The sequence below is a fragment of the Anolis sagrei genome, chromosome 3, assembly GCF_037176765.1.
Source record: "Anolis sagrei isolate rAnoSag1 chromosome 3, rAnoSag1.mat, whole genome shotgun sequence".
NCBI classification, from domain to species: domain Eukaryota; kingdom Metazoa; phylum Chordata; class Lepidosauria; order Squamata; family Dactyloidae; genus Anolis; species Anolis sagrei.
In genome coordinates, this window is record NC_090023.1 from 164,199,811 (window position 1) to 164,226,987 (window position 27,177).

At 43.5% G+C, this 27,177-nt stretch overlaps 1 protein-coding gene across 2 annotated transcripts in view; it reads left to right on the forward strand.

Annotated features, from left to right (window-relative positions):
• Positions 1 to 23,543, forward strand: part of PHYHIPL (phytanoyl-CoA 2-hydroxylase interacting protein like) — a 193,338-nt gene extending 169,795 nt beyond the window's left edge. For both annotated transcript variants that reach the window (XM_060768957.2, XM_060768956.2), the window contains 3 exons: positions 11,137 to 11,311; positions 13,986 to 14,103; positions 21,676 to 23,543. In XM_060768957.2, coding sequence (XP_060624940.1) covers positions 11,137 to 11,311; positions 13,986 to 14,103; positions 21,676 to 22,210 — 828 coding nt within the window. In that variant the 3' untranslated portion in view covers positions 22,211 to 23,543. The remainder of the gene's footprint in view (positions 1 to 11,136; positions 11,312 to 13,985; positions 14,104 to 21,675) is intronic.
• The last annotated feature ends 3,634 nt before the right edge of the window (positions 23,544 to 27,177 follow it).

Below are 27,177 nucleotides of genomic sequence, written 5' to 3' on the forward strand. Positions count from 1 at the left end.
GGATGTAGGTGAACTACAACTCCAAAACCAAAGAACACTGCCCCGAAGAGTGGCTTGCTTACCTTGTGTGTAAATTCTGCACTGGTTACCACCCAACTACAATGTATGGTTAGCCATACTTAAGGTAATGATCTGTTTGTATTTTTGCATTTGAATTTGGGAGTTCTGTGTGCCAAGCTTGGTTCAATTCCATCATTGGTGGGGTTCAGAATGCTCTTTGATTGTAGGTGAACTATAAATCCCAGCAACTACAACTCCCAAGTGACAAAATAATTTTTTGAGTGGACATACATTGGGTTGTTAGGTGCCTTGTGTCCAACTTTGGTGTCAATTCGTCCAGTGGTTTTTGAATTCTGTTAATCCCACAAACGAACATTACATTTTTATTTATATAGATTGTCTCCTTTTCTTTCTTGTGTTTCTAAGTGCTCAACTGGGGTTGTAAGTGATAATATTAGAAATGTGGGGGCTAATAAAAATAAGGAGGGGTTGACAGAATTCTTATGGAAGGCAATGATCTCATGTTCCTTCCTCCACCTTCACAATGAAATCATAGAATCATAGAATCAAAGAGTTGGAAGAGACCTCATGGGCCATCCAGTCCAACCCCCTGCCAAGAAGCAGGAATATTGCATTCAAAGCACCCCTGACAGATGGCCATCCAGCCTCTGTTTAAAAGCTTCCAAAGAAGGAGCCTCCACCACATTCCGGGGTAGAGAGTTCCACTGCTGAACGGCTCTCACAGTCAGGCAGTTCTTCCTCATCTTCAGATGGAATCTCCTTTCTTGTAGTTTGAAGCCATTTTTCTGCATCCTAGTCTCCAGGGCAGCAGAAAACAAGCTTGCTCCCTCCTCTCTATGACTCTCACATATTTATACATAGCTATCATATCTCCTCTCAGCCTTCTCTTCTTCAGGCTAAACATGCCCAGCTCCTTAAGCCGTTCCTCATAGGGCTTGTTCTCCAGACCCTTGATCATTTTAGTCACCCTCCTCTGGACACATTCCAGCTTGTCAATATCTCTCTTCAATTGTGGTGCCCAGAATTGGACACAGTATTCCAGGTGTGGTCTAACCAAGGCAGAATAGAGGGGTAGCATTACTTCCTTGGACCTAGACACTGTACTCCTATTGATACAGGCCAAAATCCCATTGGCTTTTTTTTTTTTTTTTTTGCCGCCACATCACATTGTTGGCTTATGTTTAACTTGTTGTCCACGAGGACTCCAAGATCTTTTTCACATGTACTGCTCTTGAGACATGCGTCCCCCATTCCGTATCTTTGCATTTCATTTTTTTCTGCCTAAGTGGAGTATCTTGCATTTGTCACGGTTAAACTTCATTTTGTTAGGTTTTGGCCCATCTCTCCAATCTGTTCAGATCGTTTTGAATTCTGCTGCTGTCCTCTGAAGTATTGGAGTATTTGGAGTATTTCGTGTTGTCTGCAAACTTGATAACCATGCCTTCATCAAGGGTGACCAATGCAATATATTGCCTAAGTGGAGTATCTTGCATTTGTCACATTCTTCATCCCTGGGCTAAAGTTTTCATTGAGTTTTCACTCCTCTGGAAGTGAGATTAGCACAGCAGCAAGGAAAGGGAGAAGTGCCAAAGCAAATAGAGTGAGTGACTTTTGAGACCCTGGTTGCCCCTTGACTAATGCTAGCCCACCTGGGTGTGCTGAAAAAGCAGGACAAGGGTCAAATGAGGCTACTTTTAAGATGTGAGTCCAACTAAGCCTCTTTGCCACAGGTCAGGAAGCATTTATATGATTCTCCTGAAGTTGCCTCTTTTATAAACTTTTCTTTTGCCATTATCGAAAGTTGTTTTGACTGGAGCCTAGCTAGCTATGAGTCATCAATTATGTAATTAGAAGCATTTAACCTTTGGGGAGCCTTAATCCATAGTCTCTAGATCCAGGAGGCTCCTTTTTTTCAATTAAATTTTGTCATGAGGACTAATCAGCTTTACAAGGGTCCTGGATGCAAAAAACAAATAATGGCTTTCTAGTGGCAATGCCATAAAATGTTTGTGGGGGAGGGGGAGTTAATACTCCTATTATAGAGTTGGAAGAGACCCCATGGGCCATCCAGTCCAACCCCCTGCCAAGAAGCAGGGAAATTGCATTCAAAGCACCCCCAACAGATGGCCATCCAGCCTCTGTTTAAAAGCTTCCAAAGAAGGAGCTTCCACCACATTCCGGGCAGAGAGTTCCACTGCTGAATGGCTCTCACAGTCAGGAAGTTCTACCTAATGTTCAGATGGAATCTCCTTTCTTGCAGTTTGAAGCCATTGTTCTGCATTCTAGTCTCCAGGGCAGCAGAAAACAAGCTTGCTCCCTCCTCCCTGTGACTTCCTCTCACATATTTATACATGGCTATCATGTCTCCTCTCAGCCTTCTCTTCTTCAGGCTAAGCATGCCCAGCTCTTTAAGCTGCTCCTCATAGGGCTTGTTCTCCAGACCCTTGATCTTTTTAGTCGCCCTCCTCTGGACACATTCCAGCTTGTTAATATCTCTCTTCATTCCAGCTTGTCAATACCTCTTCACCCCTAGATTGCTACTTTTGCATTCCTGAAAGCCAATACTCTTTTGTAGGCTAGGTGTAATGTAATGAGTAACCTCCCAACACCCTGTCTCTAGCCGTGGTTCTTCCTGATATCCCCGAAGAAAGGAAAATTAAAAGGTCATATTATTTAGAGAAGGACATTTCATCCTGATCCCAGCAGGCAACAACTAAAGCATCAGAGGTCTTTTATAAATAAATCTCATGCCCTGAGAGTCTTTTTGGACTGCTGTGGATAAGTAGATGATGGTGGTGGTGATTTTCCTTCTTCTTCTATCAGTTCACTTAGAGTTCTGACTTAGGGACCATCCAGACAGGCCCAAAAACTGGGAGCTGTCTTGGTTTTGCTGGAAGTGTCCAAACAGCACCTCTGGTAAAACCAAATTAATTCAGAACAAACCAAGGTTTTGTTAATTAAGTACCTGGTAAGATCCAGATCTTAAGATAAGATCCAGGTCTTACTAGGTGTGGGCCCTGTGTGGATTGCACCCGGTGGCCGCATCACGTGATTCCTGGGCCCAAACCATGTAGCCAGCTCTGTTTATTTGGGCTCCTGGAGCCACAAAGACTGAGAAGACATCCACCCATCTTGACAGAAGATGACATACATCACATTACAGAAGAAGCAAGTACAAGTACCCCCCAATATTGTCAGTAATGTGATATAGCATTTCACAATATATAGGGCAGAGTTTACCAAGATTTTGGCAACAAGAATGAATGACAACTGGGAAATAGAGGGAGAAAACATGGAGGCACTGACAGACTTTGTATTTCTAGGTGAAAAGATGACTGCAGACGCAGACTGCATCCAGGAAATCAGGAGATGCTTACTTCTTGGGAGGAGAGCAATATCCAATCTCGATAAAATAGTGAAGAGTACAGACATCATACTGGCAAAGAAGATCCGCATAGTTAAAGCAATGGTATTCCCCATAGTCACCTATGGATGTGAGAGCTGGACCACAGGGAAGGCTTAACGAAGGAAGATAGATGCATTTGAACTGTGGTGTTGGAGGAAAGTTTTGAGAGTGCCTTGGACTGCGAGAAGATCCAACCAGTCCATACTTCAGGAAATAAAGTCTGACTGCTCACTGGAGGGAAGGATAGTAGAGGCAAAGATGAAGTACTTTGGCCACATCATGAGAAGAAAGGAAAGCCTAGAGAAGACAATTTTGCTGGGGGGAAAGGAAGGAAAAAGGAAGAGGGGCCGATCTAGGGCAAGATGGATGGATGGGATCCTTGAAGTGACTGTATTGACCCTGAAGGAACTGGGGGTGGTGACGGCAGACAGGGAGCTCTAGCATGGGCTGGTCCATGAGGTCATGAAGAGTTGGAAACGACTGAACAAATGAACAACAACAACAAAGGGCAGAGTTAGCATCTGGGTTTGCGGCAAGATATTGTACCTGTCTTCCCATCCATGTTGTATGTCTTCCTGTAAATATTTTAAAATGGGAGGCTGTCTTTGAGAGGGCAGTATTACTGTCCATACTACATTATGCTCCATTAATGATACGTCTAAGTGGTTTAGTTGGGAACTGTATGTGATCTCTACTGGGATTCTGCCATTTCACATCTTTAGTATAATATATTAGTCTTGCCTTGTTGATAAATTTGGGGGTTGTGTTTTTAAACTTCATATGATGGGTACTCTAACTTGAGGAATGCTTATTATTATTCCATCAGTTTGGCACCCCTGTCTTTTGGATCTGAGCAGATGCAATTTTATCAGGATGGACACTGAGTCCAAATTATGATGATATTCCCTTCACTTCACTTCACTTTATTTCTTAATTAGTCGCTCTCCACCAAGATGCTCCGAGCGACTTACAATTTAAAATAGCATTTACACAATATAAAAACATTCAACATAAAAACATACAACAGTGACTATTTGGCAAATTAGATCTGATCACTTTACTTAAATGCACAACCAAACAGCCAAGTCTTGAGCGCCTTTACAAAAGGTCGCAACTCCGACATTGCTCTAATATATGGAGGCAATGAGTTCCACAGAATTGGAGCATAGATCAAAAAAGCTCTACACCTTGTAGCTTCCAGGTGTACCTCCCTAGGGCCTGGTATATATAGGAGGTTTTCTTGGGTGGATCGAGGTAACCACTGATGGGAAAAAGGAATGAGGCGGTCCCTAAGATATAAAGGTCCTTGGCCATTTTGAGCTCTAAATGTCAGGATCAGTATCTTGTAAGAGATCCGATGTTCTATTGGTAGCCAATGCAGTTGTTGTAGAATCGGTGTAATATGGGATCTTTTAGATGATCCCGCTAGCAGCCTGGCCGCCGCATTTTGGACCATCCGAATCTTCTGAGTTGTTGGCTTCGGAAGGCTGGCATATAAGGCATTGCAATAGTCCAACCTTGTGGTGACTGTTGCGTAGATTACCATTGCCAATGCTTCTACCGAAAGGTAGGATGCCAATTTCCTTGCCTGGCGAAGATGAAAAAAGGCCTGCTTACTTATGGCAGTGATCTGGGCCTCCATCATCAAAGATGAGTCCAACACAACCCCAAGGCTTTTAACAGTGGAAGACGGAACCAGAACTTCCCCATTGAAATCAGGCAGAGACTGGATTAATTCTGGCGGCTGGTCGGGCTAGAGTATCTCAGTTTTTGCAGGATTCACTTTTAGTCTGCTTGCTCGCAGCCAACTCATCACTGCTTCCAAACACAGCCTAAAGTTCTCAGGAGTCACAGTTGTCCCAGGTTCGAGACGCAAGAGTAGCTGGGTATCATCTGCATACTGGTAGCACTCTATGCACTCTATATTGTCAATGTCCCTTAAGTAAAGAAGATGTTCCTGGGTGCAGGAATTAAGAAAACATTGTTCTAGGTCAACTATAAAGACTTAGAAGAATATTGTGGTGCTCTGCAAGCTGATGGAAGATTCTCCCACTTGCATAATAGTAAAAAAAATGCAATTGATGTTACAAAACAGCAGCAAATCTCCTAGTCTCCTGACCCTGTTACTTTGTAGCTATTTTTATTTGCAGTCAAGTCAGCTTCGTGTAATTGAGCCCATATAAAATCTGGTTTGGATTAAGTAAATTCACAGAGATTATTATAGCTGATCAAGTGGGGCAGTTAGGCAAGAAAGTCCTGATCTCTGTCGGCTAAATGATGAGCTGTCGAAAGCTAGAACAGCTGTTATCATTCCTTGCTGTCATGATCAAGTACTAGAAAGAGCAATGTATCACAAAAAAACAATGCAGTGCTTAAAAAAATAATTTTAAACAGAAAGAACAGCTTCCTTTTTAAATATCACAGACTTTGGGCTCCAGGTATTTGCGTCAAAGGACCAAATGTCAAAAGAACCCATTCCGAAACTATTGTTTGTATGATTTATTTTATTTATCGTGTCAGGCAACCGAACAGTTGTATTACATTTTTGACAGAATAAACAAACAAACATACAAAAGACACAGAGTTTGCAAGCATGGTAGTTGATTAAATATCCTTTGACCAGTATCTGGCCAGTTGGAGTGCTTCTGGTGTTGCTGCAAGAAGGTCCTCCATTGTGCTTGTAGCAGGGCTCAGGTTGCATTGCAGCAGGTGGTCTGTAGTTTGCTCTTCACACTCGCATGTCATGGATTCCACTTTGTAGCCCCATTTCTGAAGGTTGGCTCTGCATCTCGTGGTGCCAGAGCGCAGTCTGTTCAGCGCCTTCCAAGTCGCCCAGTCTTCTGTGTTCCCAGGGGGGAGTCTCTCATTGGGTATCAGCCATGGATTGAGGCTCTGGGTTTGAGCCTGCCACTTTTGGACTCTCGCTTGCTGGGGTGTTCCAGCGAGTGTCTCTGTAGATCTTAGAAAACTATTTCTAGATGACATGCTGGCTGATGCCCAAACAAGGTATGAGCTGGAGATGTCACTGCCTTGGTCCTTTCACTATTGGCTGCTACTTCCCGGCGGATGTCAGGTGGTGCAATACCGGCTAAGCAGTGTAATTTCTCCAGTGGTGTAGGGCGCAGACACCCCATGATAATGCAGCATGTCTCATTAAGAGCCACATCCACTGTTTTAGTGTGGTGAGATGTGTTCCACACTGGGCATGCATACTCAGCAGCAGAGTAGCATAGCGCAAGGGCGGATGTCTTCACTGTGTCTGGTTGTGATCCCCAGGTTGTGCCAGTAAGCATATTGTTTCTAGCACCCACTTTTTGCTTGATATTCAGGCAGTGATTCTTGTAGGTCAGGGCACGGTCCAGAGTGACTCCCAGTTATTTGGGTGCGCTGCAATGCTCCAGTGGGATTCCTTCCCAGGTAATCTTCAGAGCTCGGGATGCTTGTCTGTTCTTGAGATGAAAAGCACATGTCTGTGTTTTAGATGAATTAGGGATCAGCTGGTTTTCCCTGTAGTAGGCAGTAAGAGCACCTAGAGCTTCGGAGAGCTTCTGTTCAACCATCTCAAAGCTCCCTGCTTGAGCAGTAATGGCACGATCATCAGCGTAGATGAAGCTCTCTGTCCCTTCTGGCAGTGACTGGTCATTTGTGTAGATGTTGAACATGGATGGGGCAAGCATGCTTCCCTGAGGCAGGCCATTCTTCTGTTTCCGCCATCTACTTCTCTGGCCCAGGAACTCAACAAAAAAGCTCCTGTTTTGTATGATGATCTTCCTTTGGATACGAATCAGTGTGTGTAAAACTGGATCTGAGAGACTTGGGTTGATTTGCGTTGGATTGACTTGGCAAGATAATAGAACTTGCTTTTACACAGTCTGCTTTTTAAAAAAATGTAGCAGCTCCCCAGCTTATTCCCTGTCATTTTAAACACAGGCTTTGTCACGGCTGGCGGGGACGAGGGAGAGGGCCTTCTCGGTGGTGGCCCCCCGGCTGTGGAACACTCTCCCGGCACACATCAGACAGGCGCCCTCCCTCATGTCCTTTCGAAAAAGCCTTAAGACCTGGCTGTTCGAGAGGGCATTTAATTAAGTGCTAAGCAACAACATTACGGTAATGAGAACTGGAATGGTATAAGGAAGATGAGACTGGCTATGATTCTACTAAGAGACGAAGCGGATTTTTATGTAGTTTGTATTTGTCGTATAGTTATATGTTGTTGATACTGGCCTTTGTAACTGTCTTTTTATGTGTACTGTACACCGCCATGAGTCGCCCGTAAGGGCTGAGAATGGCGGTTAATAAGTGCATCAAATAAATAAATAAATAAATAAATAGCAATTTGCCTTCCAAGTGGATGGATTAGTTCTAGAAATATTTTATTGGGGGGGGGGGGTTAAAATGTGAATTTAAAAACTCCAGCATATCCATGCAAAAGGACATTTTGTGCTGGGTTGTTGTAGGTTTTTACAGGCTGTACGGCCATGGTCTAGAGTCATTCTCTCCTGTCGTTTCGCCTGCATGTATGGAAAGCATCCTCAGAGGTAGCGAGGTCTGTTGGAACTAGGAAAAAGGGTTTATATATCCGTGGAATGACGAGGGTGAGACAAAGGACTCTTGTCTGCTGGAGCTGGGTGTGAATGTTTCATCTGACCACCTTGATTAGCATACAATGGGCTGACTGTGCCTGGAGCAAACTTTTGTTGAGAGGTAATTAGATGTCCCTGCCTGCTTCCTCTCTGTTGTTGTGGCAGATTACGCAAAGGCCTAGTCCCATATCCATGTTTTCAGCTTCCTTCTGAAGGAGAGGAGGGATGTTGATGACCTAATTTTCCCGGGGAGTGAATTCCACAGGCGAGGGGCCACCACTGAGAAGGCCCTGTCTCTCGTCCCCACCAGCCTCACTTGTGATAGAGGCGGGGCCAAGAGCAGGGCCTCCCCAGAAGATCTTAAACTCTGAGGTGGGACATAGAAAGAGATACGTTTGGACATGTACGCTGGGCTGGAGCTGTATAGGGTTTTATAGGTCAAAACTAGCACTTTGAATTGTGCTCGGAACTGGATCGGCAGCCAGTGGAGCTGACATAACAGAGGGGTGGTATGCTCCCTGTATGTTGCTCCGGTGAGTAACCTAGCCGCCACCCGTTGGACTAATTGAAGTTTCCGAACAGACTTCAAAGGCAACCTCATGTAGAGCGCGTTGCAGTAATCTATTCGGGATGTAACAAGAGCGTGGACCACTGTGGCCAGATCAGATTTCCCAAGGCGTACTGTGGTGTACTGTTCCTAGTACGCCACTCCGGCGAGCAACCTGGCTGCCGACCGTTGGACTAGTTGAAGCTTCCGGGCAGTCTTCAAAGTCTTCTGTTATATTTTCAAGCGAAACCTTGGTTTTGTTATGTAGGAGTTCAGTAACTCTGTGTTTGTATTGTACTGTGAGCCCAGATACCCCATTGTTGCATCTTAGATTGTTATTATTGCTTTTACTTCTTTAGTTTTCTGCAGTGGTATACATTAACTTTCAGAACAAACTCGTTAAACCTTCTCATTTCCATAAATAATGGATCTGGATCAATTAGCCACATTTGTATTTTGCATTTAAAGCCTTTAATGCTTTAGGAGAAGGGATGCCTAAAATCTCCTGGCAGGAGTTGGAATATTCCACTCCGAAGTCTGGATTCTGTTGCTGGCAGGAATGAACTTGTATCACATAGATTTATATTTGCATTCTGTACTATGAAAGAAACTAGGGTGGTGGTGTTATTCTCTTTAGAATTCCATGCATTCTGAAATATAAAGTATTCCATGTAACCCATGCCTGTAGCTTTTGCGCGACAACAGATGGTGCTACTATGTCTTCATACAACGGAGGGATTCAGGGCAGATCCAAGCACAAAAGGCAAACATTCAATGTCCAAACACAACAACAATACATCCATAGTAATGAAATTTGGCAATCCAACATATAAAAACAAATTATGACTTAACTAAAATTAAATAAAAAACGCAGACTGTTATATCAGACATAATTATTATTATTATTATAACTTTATTTGTACCCCGCTAGCATCTCCCGCAGGACTCGATGCGGCTTACACAGGCCGAAGCCTCAAAACACAGTACAACAAAACACAGTACAACAAAACAATACCTAAAGCAAATTAAAAACAGTTAAGCAGAATAAACAACAACAATAGCAATACGTCGAGACACTTTAAAACTGGGCCGGCCAGAGTAGTGGGTACAGGATTAAAAGTGCTGAAGTGGCAGGAGGAATGTAGGATTATAAAGTAAGTGCAGTGTGCAGTGTGAGGTGATCTTAGTTCTACTAAAGTGCTTCTAGGACTTGGTATTGGGGTTCCTAATCTGAGAAGGCACATCGGAACAGCCAGGTTTTCAAATTCTTTCTGAAGTCTGCCAATGTAGGGGCCTGTCTAAGATCTTTTGGGAGGGCGTTCCAAAGTCCGGGGGCCACCACAGAAAAGGCCCTGTCTCGCATCCCCACCAAGCGCGCTAGCGACGTGGACGGGATCACGAGCAGGGCCTCTCCAGATGACCGAAGTGAGCGTGTGGGTTCGTAGACAGAGATGCGGTCACGCAGGTAGGGTGGTCACAAACCGTTCAGGGCTTTGTAGGTAAGCACCTGCACCTTAAATTGGGCTCAGAAAATAAATGGCAGCCAGTGGAGCTCCTTAAACAGGAGGGTTGACCTCTCTCTGTAAAGAGCCCCAGTTGGCATCATGGCTGCTGCCCGTTGGACCAGTTGGAATTTCCGAGCCGTTTTCAAGGGCAGCCCTACGTAGAGCGCATTGCAGTAATCCAATCTAGAGGTGACCAAGGCATGGACCACCCCAGCCAGATCAGCCTTCGCGAGGTACGGTCGCAGCTGGCACATAAGTCTCAGTTGTGCAAAAGTCCAACACCTGAGAGGCCTCCTTGGAATTAGGTGGAAAAGAGTAGTAGAGTTGTGTGTCATCTGCGTAGAGATGGCACCCAACTCCAAAACTCCGGATGACCTCTCCCAGCGGTTTCATGTAGATGTTGAAGAGCATGGGAGACAGAATAGAACCTTGCGGGACCCCACAGGTCAAAGGCCAGAGATCCGAGCAGGCGTCTCCTAGCTTCACCATCTGGGTTCGTCCCTCCAGGAAGGACCGGAGCCACGACAGAACCGCGCCCCCGAGACCCATCCCAGAGAGACGACCCAGAAGGATACCATGATCGATGGTATCGAAAGCCGCTGAGATGTCCAAGAGAACCAACAAAGTCACACTCCCCCTGTCCAGCTCTCTACGGAGGTCATCCACCAAGGCAACCAAGGCTGTCTCGGTGCCGTGACCAGGCCTGAAACCAGACTGCGACTGATCCTAGGTAGTTGATGTCATCCAAAAAGCCCTGGAGCTGAGAGGCGACCACGCGCTCCAGCACCTTACCCAAAAAAGGGAGGTTGGAGATTGGCCTGTAATTGTTCAGAACCGTGGAGACATAAGACAAAACATCAAACATCGAACAGAAACATCAGTTTCCCTGTTCCTGATAGATTGATCATTGCTCAAGATATCTATTGAGCTTGGACTTAAGGGCCTATGAAGCAACCTCCACTTCTATGCTCCTATAACTCCAGTGGTCAAAGTGGGTGTGGTTGTGATAATATTAGCAGCTGTTGTTGTGTATGTTTTTGATTTTTCTCCCTCCTTTTTTTCCTGTCCAATTAGGATGTGCCCACAAAACTAGTGGCCAAAGCTGTCCCCCTGCCAATGACTGTGCGTGGACACTGGTTCCTGAGCCCAAGAACCGAGTATACAGTGGCTGTACAGACTGCGTCAAAGCAAGTTGATGGCGATTACATGGTTTCAGAGTGGAGTGAAATCATCGAATTCTGTACAGCAGGTGAGCTCTCAGTTTTGAAAATTTGCAATCCACAGACAGCAAGCCAAATATTTTCTAGCTGTTTCATTCTAGTTTATGGAGGGCTACATATCTATCTATTACTAGCCATCTCCTACCACACGTTGCTGTTGCCTAGTCTGTGTATATGTATTTTGTGTGTGTATATGTGTGTATTTATATATTTGTGTATATGTGTATTTATTTGGTTATGCGCATGCGTTGTAATGTATTTTTTTTTTTTGCTTTTTAAGTCTCTTCCGCTGTGTTTTTCAGTGTTTTCATTAGTGACTGTGGCCAAACCTTCCCTCCCTTTTTCTTTCCTTTCTTTCTCTCCTTCCTTCCCTCCCTCTTTTTCTTTTCCTCCTTCTTTCCCTTTTTCTTTCTTCCTTCTCTACCTGTTTCTTTCCTCCCTTCCTTTGCTCTTTGGTTCTATCCTTCCCTCCTTCCTTCCTTCCTTCCTTCCTTCCTTCCTTCCTTCCTTCCTTCCCTCCCTCCCTCCCTCCCTCCCTCCCTCCCTCTTTCTTTCCTTCTTTCACTTTTTTATTTCCTTCTCTCCTTCCCCCCTTCTTTCCCTCTTTCTATCCCTTCTTCTCTTTCCTTTCTTCCTTTCTTCCCCCTTTCTGTGTATATGTGTTTTGTGTGTGTGTATATGCATATGTTGTTCATTCGTTCAGTCGTCTCTGACTCTTTGTGACCTCATGGACCAGCCCACGCCAGAGCTCCCTGTCGGCTGTCACCTTCAAGGTCCTTCAAGGTCTGTCCAGTCACTTCAAGGATGCCACCAATATGATGGCCGAAAGCGAGGAGGAGCTGAGGAGCCTTCTAATCAAGGTGAAAAAAGAAAGCGCAAAAGCTGGGTTGCAGCTAAACATCAAAAAAACCAAGATTATGGCAACAAGAATGATTGACAACTGGAAAATGGAGGGAGAAAATGTGGAGGCCGTGACAGACTTTGTATTTCTAGGCGCAAAGATTACTGCAGATGCAGACTGTGGCCAGGAAATCAGAAGACGCTTACTTCTTGGGAGGAGAGCAATGTCCAATCTCGACAAAATAGTAAAGAGTAGAGACATCACACTGGCAACAAAGATCCGCATAGTCAAAGCCATATAGCGTAATTTGAGGATATCTAGGGCAGGGGGGAACAACGAATCCCACCGCTGCCACCACTGTAATACAATTTAGAGGCTGACCCTACGTTAAATATGTCAATGACCGATGTTGCTTGTTAGGTATGACTGCCACCACCTCAGCTTCTATTGGCCTGAGGAACCAAAGGTGTGAATGTGTTTTAGGTAAGGTGTGTTTGAGCTCTTGATTCTTCTATTGCTTCTTCACTGGATGACTGGACTTTAAAGGGTTTGACAGACTTAGTTCTGAGGAGATGGATAGACTGAGGCATACACCAGTTAAAAGTGAACTAAGAAAGATTTATTGAACTTGGAACAAATATCACCTCATAGCATGAGGGGTACAGAAGCGTAATTCAGTTGTAGAGACTTAAACAAGTAGTTCCACTGACAGTAAAGCTTTTATCAACTGTGAGATTCCTTAAACACACTGCTCTATCTTTAGACACAGTATCACTTGAGAACAGATCCCTATCCGTCTCTCCCACAGGGCAAATAAGCACTCTTATACTTTTCCTCAGTATAAACAGACAAGTCTTTCTGTTACTGATCCTATCAATACAGTAACCTTAGCCCTTGTCTGCTGCTTATTCCCTATTCTAAAGGCTCACTTAAAACTTTCTTTCCCTGTCAGATTCCTACTGTAGCTTCCTATCTTCACATTTCATCCTTCTGTGTCTGATGTCTTGACACTTCTCTCTCCCTGTCAAGAGCTGACAGCTTATTTCCCTCTCTCAACCGACTCCTCCCCCAATTGCTATACCCAATCAGGAGTCGGCTTGACTCCTCCTCCTGTCTCTGCCTGCCTTCCAAGATGACAGCTACTGTCATGCAGGCTTCGGCCTTGTCGTCTTAAAGGTAGATTCCACTACACCATGGTATTCCCTGTAGTAACCTATGGATGTGAGAGCTGGACCTTAGGGAAGGCTGAGCGAAGGAAGATAGATGCTTTTGAGCTGTGGTGTTGGAGGAAAGTTCTGAGAGTGCCTTGGACTGCGAGAAGATCCAACCAGTCCATCCTCCAGGAAATCAAGCCCGACTGCTCATTGGAGGGAAGGATACTAGAGACAAAATTGAAGTACTTTGGCCACATCATGAGGAGACAACAAAGCCTAGAGAAGACAATTATGCTGGGGAAAGTGGAAGGCAAAAGGAAGAGGGGCCGAATAAGGGCAAGATGGATGGATGGCATCCTTGAAATGGCTGGACTGACCTTGAAGGAGCTAGGGGTGGTGACGGCCAACAGGGAGCTCTGGCGTGGGCTGGTCCATGAGGTCCATGAGGTCATGAAGAGTCGAAGACAACTGAACAAATGAACAACAACAACAACATGCCCGTGTAGACTTGGCCTAGGTCAGGCATTCCACTCTGAACATCTGCGTCCTATAAAGAAGTGTGTTATTATACTTTGGAAGCTTTTAAAAATGTAATTGGTTCTACGGTGCCTCTATTGACCTCTTGCCTCATCTTAATGAAAAGTGTGACCAAGTGGACTGGAGTAGTGATAAGTGTTTGGTTTCTCACTAGCTCTTTCTATTTCACAGATTATTCAAAGGTTCACCTAACACAGCTTTTGGAGAAAGCGGAAGTGATTGCAGGACGCATGCTTAAATTTTCAGTCTTCTATCGGAACCAGCACAAAGAATACTTTGACTACATCAGGTAAGAAAATCAGTACCATTCAAAGGTTCATGCAAAGCAAGTGAGAACATAGTAATTTTAGTTTGCTACACATGACAAGAAATGTGTATTCACTGGAAGGTTGTAACGTTGACTGTCAATTGCTATTCTATTTGGTGAAATTAGTAACCAGGCTTTTGTTTATGTAGATACAAGGGTTGAATGAAAAGTAATGCCTCCACCTTCGTTACTTGGGTTTGAATGGGAATATTTTAATAAACCAAACGCAGAAATAATCCTTAGAATGTGCTCTTTAACTACCACTATTCACTTTCTGACATAATCACCAGACAATTGGATACATTTCTGCCAACGATGAACAAGTTTTCTGAAGCAGTCGATCTTTTTCACACGTACTGCTCATACAAGATCTTTTTCACACCAGGCTCAAGAGCAATATGTATGAAAAAGATCTTGGAGTCCACGTGGACAACAAATTAAACATGAGCCAACAATGTGATGTGGTGGCAAAAAAAGTCAATGGGATTTTGGCCTGCATCAATAGGAGTAGTGTCTAGATCTAGGGAAGTAATGCTACCCTTCTATTCCGCCTTGGTTAGACCACACCTGGAATATTGTGTCCAATTCTGTGTTCACATTTGAAGAGAGATATTGACAAGCTGGAATGTGTCCAGAGGAGGGCGACTAAAATGATCAAGGGTCTGGAGAACAAGCCCTATGAGGAGCGGCTTAAAGAGCTGGGCATGTTTAGCCTGAAGAAGAGACGGCTGAGAGGAGATAGGATAGCCATTTATAAATATTTGAGAGGAAGTCACAGGGAGGAGGGAGCAAGCTTGTTCTCTGCTTCCCTGCAGACTAGGAAGCGGAACAATGTTTTCAAACTACAAGAAAGGAGATTCCATCTGAACATGAGGAAGAACTTCCTGACTGTGAGAGCCGTTCAGCAGTGGAACTCTCTCAGTGGTGGAGGCTCCTTCTTTGGAAGCTTTTAAACAGAGGCTGGATGGCCATCTGTTCCTCTCACAGTCAGGAAGTTCTTCCTCATGTTCAGATGGAATTTCCTTTCTTGTAGTTTGAAGCCATTGTTCCACGTCCTAGTCCCCAGGGAAGCAGAAAACAAGCTTGCTCCCTCCTCCCTGTGGCTTCCTCTCATATATTTATACATGGCTATCATATCTCCTCTCAGCCTTCTCATCTTCATGCCCAGCTCTTTAAGCCACTCCTCATAGGGCTTGTTCTCCAGACTAAGTATCTCTGATAATTATTCTCAAAAATTAAATTTCTCACATTTAGTGATGGAAAAAATGAATTTATAATTATACATTCAAGATTATAATGAATTTATTTTTTTTTCAAATATTTTATTGGTTTTCTTAGAATACATCAATACATTGATACCTTCAATAGTCTTATATCCCATCCTCAATTCATTACATCAACCAAAGTATATATATATCTTGCATACTCCCCCCCCCCCACCTCTGTGCCTCCCCCCCTTCCGAGCCACTTCAATTTGCATTCTCTTTCCAAAATACCATTTCTTCTTGTGGAGGTAATTTCCCATCTACTTCTTTTAAGCCATTCTCAATAATTTCCCCCCAAACTTTATCAAAATCATTTTCCTTCCATACCCCTTTCCTGACTCTTAACCTACATGTCAATTTATCATTTATTGCTATTTTCCATAATTCTTTATACCATTCTTCAATTGATATGTTTATTTTACCTTTCCAATTCTTCACTATCAGTAATCTTGCCGTGGTTAACATGTTATCTATGGCATCTTTCTCTGTTTTTTTCAATTTCTTAACATTATATAGTGACAACAATGCAATACTTGCACTTTTTCGTATCTTCATATCCATTATAGCTTCTATCTCTCCAAATACCTTCCCCCAAAATTCATGTACATATTTACATTGCCACCACATATGTACATATGTACCCACCTCCTGGCAACCTCTCCAACAATTTTTTGTGGAATTCCTATTAATATTTGCAGTCTTTCCTGGTGTTAAGTACCATTTCCAAACCAATTTGTAATAATTTTCTTTAACACGTATCGATAAGATTATAATGAATTTCAAGAAACTAATGTTTAACAAATTATGTCCAAGCTGTAACTCATTCTCTATGATTTTGTTCTTTATTTTTGCTTCCTCCCTGGCCTGTGAACCCAAAGCAAACACATTTGTTTGCCTGTAGTAGTCTATAGCTAATAATCTGAGTGAATGCCTTGACTGACCAAACTCCACATTTCTTCATTTCTTCATTCTTTCTGGATTAAGACCGAAATTGGACTCATCAGAATATAGACACATGCACTTCGCAGAATCTTGGCAGCCCACACACACGACTCCATTAGGATTCCATTTCTTGGAAACCAAGCCATTAACCGTAATACATCTCCTGTTGCATTTAAGTAATATGTTAGTATGGGACTAGTTGCATAAGATTGTGATGAACAACCTAATGTGCATTCCATTCAAAGTAATACATAGCACATGATGCCCATCTGATTTATTCTTGTGGTCCCTAATCCAGCAAGTGGATTGAATGTGTCTGTTTACGAGCATGATCTTGTTAGGCAGATTAGAAGGGCTGCTGGTCACTGAACCTGGCGTATATTTAGCAACTTGTGTTCAAGTCAGTACAGTGGAAGTGTGGTATTGCCACCTGCTCTGTGTGAAAAACTGACACACAATTAGCTTAACTGGCCACTGGATGTCACTATTCCGCCATTCAACAATGATTACCTGACTATTTTCATACTTGGGGTGTTGTCCTTACTTTACAGATGTTTATCTGTTTGATATTTAGCTCATTTAAACAATCCCTTTATCTGTCTGAAGCTCTTTCCTCCCCAGTCTTGTTTCTGAACAATAGAAAAGGTGGAAGTTTGGAAGGGATAAACAAGATCTGAAGTTTGCCCCGTGCTTTCTCTAAAAGCTCTTTTAGAAAGCAGGAGCAGAATTAGAAATGTCAAGAATTCTCATAGGAGAGAAAGTCTTCTCCCCCTTTGCCCTTATGTGAAGAATTAGCTTTGTTTACAATTGCTGTCTATTGATGTAATATACCCTCTATGTGCTTCTGTGTTGGTACAGCAAATTTTTGACACACTTCCACTTTGGTTACCAGTTGCTGCATTTCATGTCCTCTTCTTGGTTTCTCATTCATGTCCTCTTCCCAGTTTCTAAGATCTACAGAGACACTTCCTGGAACACCTCAGCAAGCGAGAGTCCAAAAGTGGCAGGCTCAAACCCAGCATCTCAACCAATGGCTGATACCAAATGAGAGACTCCTTCCTGGGCACACAGAGGACTGGGCGACTTGGAAGGCACTGAACAGACTGCGCTCTGGCACCACGAGATGCAGAGCCAACCTTAAGAAATGGGGCTACAAAGTAGAATCCTCGACATGCGAGTGTGGAGAAGAGCAAACCACTGACCACCTGCTGCAATGCAACCTGAGCCCCGTCACATGCACAGTGGAGGACCTTCTTGCAGCAACACCGGAAGCACTCCAAGTGGCCAGATACTGGTCAAAGGACATTTAACCAACTACCAAACTCACAAGTTTTGTACTTTTCTGTTTGTTTGCTCTGTTCTGTTAGAAATGTAATATAATGGACTGGTTGCTCTGACACGACAAACAAACAGTTTCTCATTTCTTCATCAGACTGCAGTGTGTTAGCATTTTGTTCTCACTGAACATGCCTAGTCCTCATTGGCCTGGCTAGATTCTCCCTTCCCATTTCTGGTCCCTCTCTCACCCTCTTCCTTGCTCCATTTGGCTATGTCGACTGGGGAATAGATACATTTATAAACCAACAGGTACATGAAAGAAAACCTTAATGTATGCCTATGGATATCACATTTATTTATTTATCATGTCATCAGCAACCGTACCATTGTATTACAATTCTAACAGAGCAAAACAAACTCACAGATTTAAAAAAAACAAAAAACAAAAAAAAAACACAGATTTTGCAAATTTGGTAGTTGGTTAAATGTCCTTTGACCAGTATCTGGCCACTTGGAGTGCATCTGGTGTTGCAGCAAGAAGGTCCTCCAATGTGCATGTGGCAGGGCTCAGGTTGCATTGCAGCAGGTGGTCAGTGGTTTGCTCCTCTCCGCACTCGCAGGCCGAGGATTCCACCCTGTAGCCCCATTTCTTAAGATTGGCTCTGCATCTCATGGTGCCAGAGCGCAGTCTGTTCAGCGCCTTCCAAGTCGCCCAGTCTTCTGTGTGCCCAGGGGGGAGTATCTTATCTGGTATCACCCATGGATTGAGGTGCTGGGTTTGGGCCTGCCACTTTTGGACTCTCGCTTGCTGGGGTGTTCCAACGAGTGTCTCTGTAGATCTAAGAAAACTATGTCTTGATTTAAGTCATTGACGTGCTGGCTGATACCCAAACAGGGGATGAGCTGGAGATGTCTCTGCCTTGGTCCTTTCACTATTGGCTGCTACTTCCCGGCGGATGTCAGGTGGTGCAATACCGGCTAAGCAGTGTAATTTCTCCAGTGGTGTGGGGCGCAGACACCCTGTGATAATGCGGCATGTCTAATTAAGAGCCACATCTACTGTTTTAGTGTGGTGAGATGTGTTCCACACTGGGCATGCATACTCAGCAGCAGAGTAGCAGACCCCCTTCCCAATGTACTAAGCTTTGAGGGGAATTTAGATTATCATCTTTCCTTCCTTCCTTCCTTCCTTCCTCCTCCCACCTCCCCCCCTCCTCCTCCTCCACCACCACCACCACCACCTCCTCCTCCACCACCACCACCACCACCACCACCTCCTACTCCACCACCTCCTCCACCTCCACCTCCTCCTCCTCCACCTCCACCACCACCTCCTCCACCACCACCACCTCCTCCACCACCTCCACCTCCACCACCAGCACCTCCTCCACCACCTCCTCCTCCACCACCTCCTCCTCCTCCTCCTACACCACCTCCTCCTCCACCACCACCTCCTCCACCACCTCCTCCTCCTCCTCCACCACCACCACTATCTCCTCATCCACCACCACCACCACTATCTCCTCCTCCATCACCACCACCACCACCTCCACCACCACCTCCACCACCTCCTCCTCCACCACCACCTCCTCCACCACCACCTCCTCCTCCACCACCACCTCCTCCTCCACCACCTCCACCTCCTCCTCCACCACCTCCCCCACCACCACCACCACCACCTCCACCACCACCTCCTCCTCCTCCTACACTACCTCCTCCTCCACCACCTCCTCCTCCACCACCACCACCTCCTCCACCACCACCTCCTCCACCACCACCACTATCTCCTCATCCACCACCACCACTATCTCCTCCTCCACCACCACTATCACCTCCTCCATCACCACCACCACCACCTCCACCACCACCTCCACCACCTCCACCTCCTCCTCCTCCACCACCACCTCCACCACCACCTCCAACACCACCACCTCCTCCAACACCACCACCTCCTCCACCTCCTCTTCTGGATTGAATGTGTTATCCTCTGTTTATTCCAAGAAGATCAGATCATCCTTTTCTTATTTTTTTCTTTAAAAATTAACAGGCAAAACACAAAGAAAAATAATATTTATACATACATAAACATAGACGTACTCAAACAGCAATTACTTATCAGACTACGTCTCTACTCTAATTACATATAAGTATAAACTACAAACAGATACATAGAAATAGATTTTAAAACTGGATTTCTTGCTTCCCTTTTTGGTTTCTCTGTAATTTAGTATTTTTTCTTGCACCTTATATCGAACACATTTTTTTATTTCTGCTTATTTTAATATTAACAAATAAATATCTCAACAGTTTATATTTCCAAACCTATACTAGATGATTATTTTCTTCAATTTGAAGGCCTGCCATGTTTTCTCTTTGTTTCATCCATCTTGTATCTTTATCGTTGAAAGTCCATAATGGGGAGAAAAAGGACTAGCTGCAATTATCTTGTAACAGTTAGTTACAATAGTGGCCTAAAAGCACCCTTTGTCTCCTAGTAGAAGGTAGCACAGAAACCTATCTTTCTCAGAGGTGCTACTGGTATTGTGTTTTTAGGGCTCTGATATATGTTCACATCTGCTGTCATAATTCTTCAGCCACAGTTTTTGATGATCTAAGGCTACTTGACATTTAACATGGCAGCAGAGAGAGATTTGCCACTAATTGTACGAGGAGTATTTTTTAAGTAAGGTCCGTTTGAACATAAGTACACAACAAAAGTTTATTTCAAAAAAGTAAATTTATTTTCAGAAAGTACATACTTAACTCTATTTTTTGACATAGTTGCCAAGTTTGTTCAAACACTTATCATACCTCTGAACCAATTTTAAAATACCCTCTTCATAAAAACTTCCCACCACCAAAAGCCACCAAATCGTCTGTAATCAAAGAAGGGCGACCGGAGTGGTCCTCATCACGGACGTTGTCACGGCCATCTTTGAATTGTCGTACCCACTTACGCACTTTGCTTTCACTCATAACAGTATCACCGTACACTTCATAAATCTGTCAATGAATTTCTGCAGCAGGCAGGTTCCTTGCCGACAAAAACCGTATCACTGAGCGAACCTCACATGCGGAGGGTGAGTTGATAGTCTTAAACATTTTTAAGACTATCAACTGTTGATATTTCGCAGGAAGTTAAAGACCTCGTTGTTTGAGAAGGCATTTGAATAGTAGTGCAATGACGGGTAACTCGACTATAGGAATTGGAACAACGGAAATGATATTGGATTGTGAACTTGATGATGAGACGACTCGGAATGGCTTGTAGTTAGATTGATGTTTTTGATGAGATGTTTTGATAATGATGTACTGTGTATTATTTTTTGTATGTTGTATTTTTGCACCTGTTTTTTTTTCCATGTTGTACACCGCAATGAGTCGCCATTAGGCTGAGAATCGCGGTATATAAGCGAAGTAATAAATAATAAAAATAATAAATAAAGCACAGAACAGAACCGTACAGGTTAGCTACAGGGCGGAAACTGAGCACAGTTGTTCCCGAGGCATGCGGTATGCGTGCGAACTACTAGTGTCTACAACAAAACGGACCTTACTTTAAAAATACCCCTCGTATGTTTTCACTCAACTGAATGTGCTTGTGTAATGCATGTATTTGTCTGTGTCACACTTTGCATTTCAAGGGTATGTTTTAAAACTTCTTGAGAGCACACCTGAAAAACATCATATAAAGAATAATCCTAACTGGGGGAAAAAACCAGCTATATGTCAGGTGCCATTTCAGCATTGTCTACATTCCCTGACATTCATGATCCGTATCTGCTGTGAAAATATGAACTCCTCTGGTGCCATTTTAGAAATCAAATTTGGTATTTTGGTCTACAATACTTACCTTTTTGTCCCCCTATTTGGAGAAGATGTACACATTGTTGGGCTCACTTTGGCTGTGTTGTTCTCACTGTGTTGCCCATGCCTTCCTTCCACTTTTGAACTGAAATACTCTTATCCATTGTAGCTCACCATTTGGGATAATGGTTCCGCCATATTCGATTGTTTGGTTTGCTTGATGCCATTGTGAAATAAACCATTGCCCATCTTTCCTTTCTAGAGAGCAGCATGGAAGTGTTCTGCAGCCTTCAGTCAAGGATAACAGTGGGAGCCATGGCTCTCCAATCAGCGGGAAGCTGGAGGGCATCTTCTTTAGCTGCAACACTGAATTCAACACTGGGAAGCCACCCCAAGATTCACCGTATGGAAGATACAGGTTTGAGATCATGGCAGAAAAACTTTTCAACCCAAATACCAACTTGTACTTTGGGGACTTCTACTGCATGTACACGGCTTACCACTACGTCATCCTCGTCCTCGCACCCATTGGGTCGCCGGGAGATGAATTCTGTAAGCAGCGCCTCCCTCAGCTGAACTTGCAGGATAACAATTTTTTAACCTGCACTGAAGAAGATGGGGTCATGGTTTACCACCATGCCCAGGATGTAATCTTGGAAGTGATTTACACTGACCCTGTGGATCTCTCCCTTGGCACCGTTGCAGAAATTACTGGTCATCAGTTAATGAGCTTGTCGACTGCCAATGCTAAGAAAGATCCCAGCTGCAAGACGTGTAACATCAGTGTTGGACGTTAATGTCAACCCCTTCCCTTTTCCCTTAGGAGCCTTCTCTGTTGCCTATTCCCATTGTCAGCTGTTCTCATCAGACGCATGCATAATGCTGTTCTTACCAAAAGCAGACACAAGTGATCAAATTCTTCAATAGTATTCTTTGAGCAGAGCTACATGTCCAAGCGGATACCTGCCAAAATGGCATCCTCTGTCAAGTGTTGTCCTTCCCCCCTGTAATGCTTAAGGTTAGCAACATATTCATGGTGCTGGGATGTTCTCTCTCTCATGTTTATGTGGCTCTTTATCCCTATCCACCAGGCTTGATGGATTGTGGCGGGAACCACATAACAGGACAGCATTAAGGGAGGGTAAGCAGGCCACACTGGAGTCCCCGGTGGCACAGTCGGTTAAACCCCTGTGCCGGCAGGACTGAAGACCGACAGGTCGCAGGTTCAAATCCGGGGAGAGGCGGATGAGCTCCCTCTATCAACTCCAGCTCCTCATGCAGGGACATGAGAGAAGCCTCCCACAAGGATGATAAAAACATCAAATCATCCGGGCGTCCCCTGGGCAACGTCCTTGCAGATGGCCAATTCTCTCACACCAGAAGCGACTTGCAGTTTCTCAAGTTGCTCCTGACATGACAAAAAGCAGGCCACAGGTTACTAGATGGGAGGAGCAGCAGAAGAGGAAACAGTTATCAGTGGCAGTTCTGTATCCAGTGTGACATGTAGTTCTGCCCTTTGTATTTCTTCCCACCTATCCTCCCGTTCTGGTCCACCAGTGCTTTCAACTGTTAGAACTCTTGGGTTTTTCTTTATAGCGACCATTTATATATCTAGATGCTGCAATTGGTGTTAAATTTTCGTTGTCCCTCCCCCCTGTTTCTTCATATTGCCAAATGTAACAAATCTATATAAACAAGCTTTAGCAAAATAAAAACTACTGGCTTCTAAATGGTGTTTAAATATGCATTCATTTTAATCTACTGAACAACTTAACTGGGATCTCTCCAAACAGCATGAATTGCAGCATGATTGAACTCACAGCCTAGAAAAAAAAATGTCAGCACTTCCAATGTGTTGTTTGACAGTGTTATTTATGTTATTTATCTTAGCTAACAAACCAACCGACCCTGTGTTTCAACTTAATAAATAGAAAAATATTTTATTTGTACCGTTGTATAAAATATTATACAATCATATAGAATATATAGATTACATTTTAATAGCAACTGTATACATATGTCATGAAACCATTTTCCCTTATCAAAGATGTAGTTTGTAAACTTCAAATACTTGTGTATGTTCCTGTTGCTCTTACATGACTTTTAATTAAAACAGATTTATGAAGGACACCATTTGGATTCAGTTATAAATGACCAAGCCAATCACACTGAAACATCGAACATCATTGGGGAAAATGTATGCTAGTCGTGTCACACAATGCCCTCCCAAGCTCTTTTGAAAGGATTAAAAAAAATCATGCTTCAGCTTTACATACAGCAGAAATGCAAACAAGGTGGGTGGGTAACAGACTTTGGGAAATGAATAGCTTTTTTTATTACTATAGCTAAAAGAGCTGAGGTACAATCCCTTGCCTTTTGCATCCAGCTCTGGGCAAAGTGGGGAGAGGTCCCATGGACTTCTGCCAAAGCTTCCCCCTCCTGGCCCTCATAGTACAGGTACCAAATCGGAGACGATATAGCATGGCTGGCAAACCGTAATGCCATGCAGACCTTCTGTACCATCGCCCTGTGGACCAAGCACATACTTCTTTGTCTACAGATATCCCCCCCTCCCTTAGACATGCACCAGAGCAGGAAGACTAAAGATTATGCCCCTGGTTTTCAGATCATTAATACAAAATGACAAAACAAAAACATCAAAGATCATATATATCTTTTGGGAGATCCTTCTTAAACTTATTTGCCAAAGGCCCTATGGTTGATAGTCAGCAATGCATGCTTGGCGACTGTCCATCTTTCACTAAACCACATTCTCTTCTAAAGTGAACTATTGCAAATTTCAAGAACAAGCTTTCTCGATTGGAAAGTGTATTCTCTTTAACATCAAGGTGGGGGGAATACCCACTTTTAATAAAACCCAGTTTATGACCATGACACTTAGGTAAATATTCTGCATACACTGAGCTATCCAAAATATCGTAATGCAATAAACTATTATTACTATTTTAATAAACTATGTTGGCAATCATCACACAGAAAATATGAAGGTCCCACAAAGTGCATGCTTTCGAACAAGCTTTGGTAGTCAGACAAAGCAAAAGTTTATAGCATTGGACTAAGGAAAAGTGTGACATAAGTATAAAAAAAACCTTAGTGTGTGCCATTATTCACTCCGTTTTGCTTTTATTGTGTTGACTTTCAACCAGGTCCTTACAATTCCTGCTTAAGAAGATGGGGTAGCCTCCCCTTGTTTCATTGCTTATTAGCTACTCTTTCCTTCTTAAGATCCACACCCCATTTCGGTAAATCAAATTCAATGTGTTCCCATTTTTGTGAAAAAGTGCAGCTTTTTCAGAATAATTTTTCAGAATAATTGGGACTTCCGGTTAGTGGCTACATGATGGAGGACGTGTGTCTGAGTGTCTCCTGAGAGTTTCGCAAGGGGACAGCCGTGTTGCTGAATCAGGGAAGCAAACTCTCTCCTTTGTCTAGGCCCATGATGGCGAACCTATGACACGTGTGTCAGCACTGACACGCGTAGCCATTTTCAATGACACACAGCCGCATACAGAGAAGATGGGGCTGCATCCCAAGAAGGACATTTCATCCTCAGCTCTTACAACAGCATTTTTCTATAATGCCGAGATATATGGCATTATAGAAAAAGCAGGTAAGTTAAATCATTAGTTTTGGGTTTATTAAATACAGTTATATATTACAATAATATATTTTTGTTATTAAACTATAAATATCATGAAATTATGGGTTTTTCTCGAAGTGACACCCTACTCGAGTTATGCTCGGTTTTTTGGCGAGTATTGACACACCAAACTCAAAAGGTTGCCCATCATTGGTCTAGGCGGACACGAAGGTGACAGACCCAAGTGTGATCGGCCGACGGAGTTTCAGAGGTGCCCCCCTCAAGGAGACATCCAGAAATCTCCTGGCAACGACACACATCTGGGAAGGCTCAGCACGCGGCAAGGTTGCGATTAAGCTCTCCTTACTACCTTCATCAGCCACCAGCACAAAACTGAAAAAAAAAATCAGCCACTTTGTTTTTCCTGCAATATTGCCCTTTAGTTAGTTTCTTAGCTCTTGAAATTAAGCGCCACACACTCTTTCCCTAGCTTCTAAAACATCTCATAGAACTTACACCCATGTGTATCTGGAGGTTCACAAACAGAACTGCAAGAAGAATTATTGCGAAGATAGTAGTTCTCACGCTTGAGTTGTTAAGATGTTGTTTGATGACAACTCATACAACAGTGGTTCTCAACCTATGGGTCCCCAGATGTTTTGGCCTTCAACTCCCAGAAATCCTAACAGCTGGTAATAATAATAATAATAATAATAATAATAATAATAATAATTTATTTGTACCCCGCTACCATCTCCCCAAGGGAAGATGCAGAATTGCAAGAAGAATTATTATGAAGATAGTAGTTCTCACGCTTGAGTTGTTAAGATGTTGTTTGATGACAACTCATGTAACAGTGGTTCGCAACCTATGGGTCCCCAGATGTTTGGCCTTCAACTCCCAGAAATCCTAACAGCTGGTAGTAATAATAATAATAATAATAATAATAATAATAATAATAATTTATTTGTTCCCCGCTACCATCTCCCCAAGGGAAGATGCAGAATTGCAAGAAGAATTATTATTAAGATAGTAGTTCTCATGCTTCAGTTGTTAAGATGTTGTTTGATGACAACTCATACAACAGTGGTTCTCAACCTATGGGTCCCCAGATGTTTTGGCCTTCAACTCCCAGAAATCCTAACAGCTGGTAATAATAATAATAATAATAATAATAATAATAATACTTTATTTGTACCCCGCTACCATCTCCCCAAGGGACTCGGTGCGGCTTACATGAGGCCGAGCCCAAATACAACAATACAAGCAATAAAATAACAATACAAGTAATTAAATAAAAACATAGACAATAAAATATACAACATTATCAATAAGACAGCACACAATTAAAAACAGTGGGAAGGCCAAATGTAAAATTAAAATTGGAAGTGATGTTGGGGCATGGACGAAAAAGGTGATAGTGGTGTTTGTGAGCAGACCTAAAGAAATGTAAAGTGCTTTGGAGGACAAAGTGCTATGGGATCATTATTCCGGGAAGGCACACTGGAACAGCCACGTCTTCAAGCTCCTCCTGAAGACTACCAAAGTTGGAGCCTGTCTGATGTCTTTAGGGAGTGAGTTCCAGAGTCGAGGGGCCACCACCAAAAAGGCCCTCTCTCTCGTCCCCACAAAACGCCCCTGCGAGGCTGGTGGGATCGAGAGCAGGGCCTCTCCGGATGATCGAAGGGATCGCGTGGGTTCGTATATGGTAAACTGGCTGGGATTTCTGGGAGTTGTAGGCCAAAACACCTGGGGACCCACAGGTTGAGAACCACTGTCATATTAATTACCTGGCCTGAATTCTGGGAAGTTATTCAAGACTTTTCAGGGAAGCACTCAGCTAGGGAGAGGTGTTGAGGCCCAACGGCGATTGGTTATGTATCAGCAAATTCCTATTCATTGTGTTAGCACAACTGGACCAAGGCACCGTCTCCATCTCTACTGCAGATGTGAAGGTTCAACACACTTGACTCACATAAGACCTTGAAATGAAGGTGCAGTTCCCCTCCTATGAGTTTAAAACTCTCTTTTTAGAGCAGAGGTTGGCAGCTGTGGGAGGATAGGGGACTGCACCGATCCCTAGAAGACTGTGGTAGGATGCCCCCCCCCCCCCATAAACCCCCACTGCCATAAACTAAAAAAATAGTCTCGACATTCTCTGTT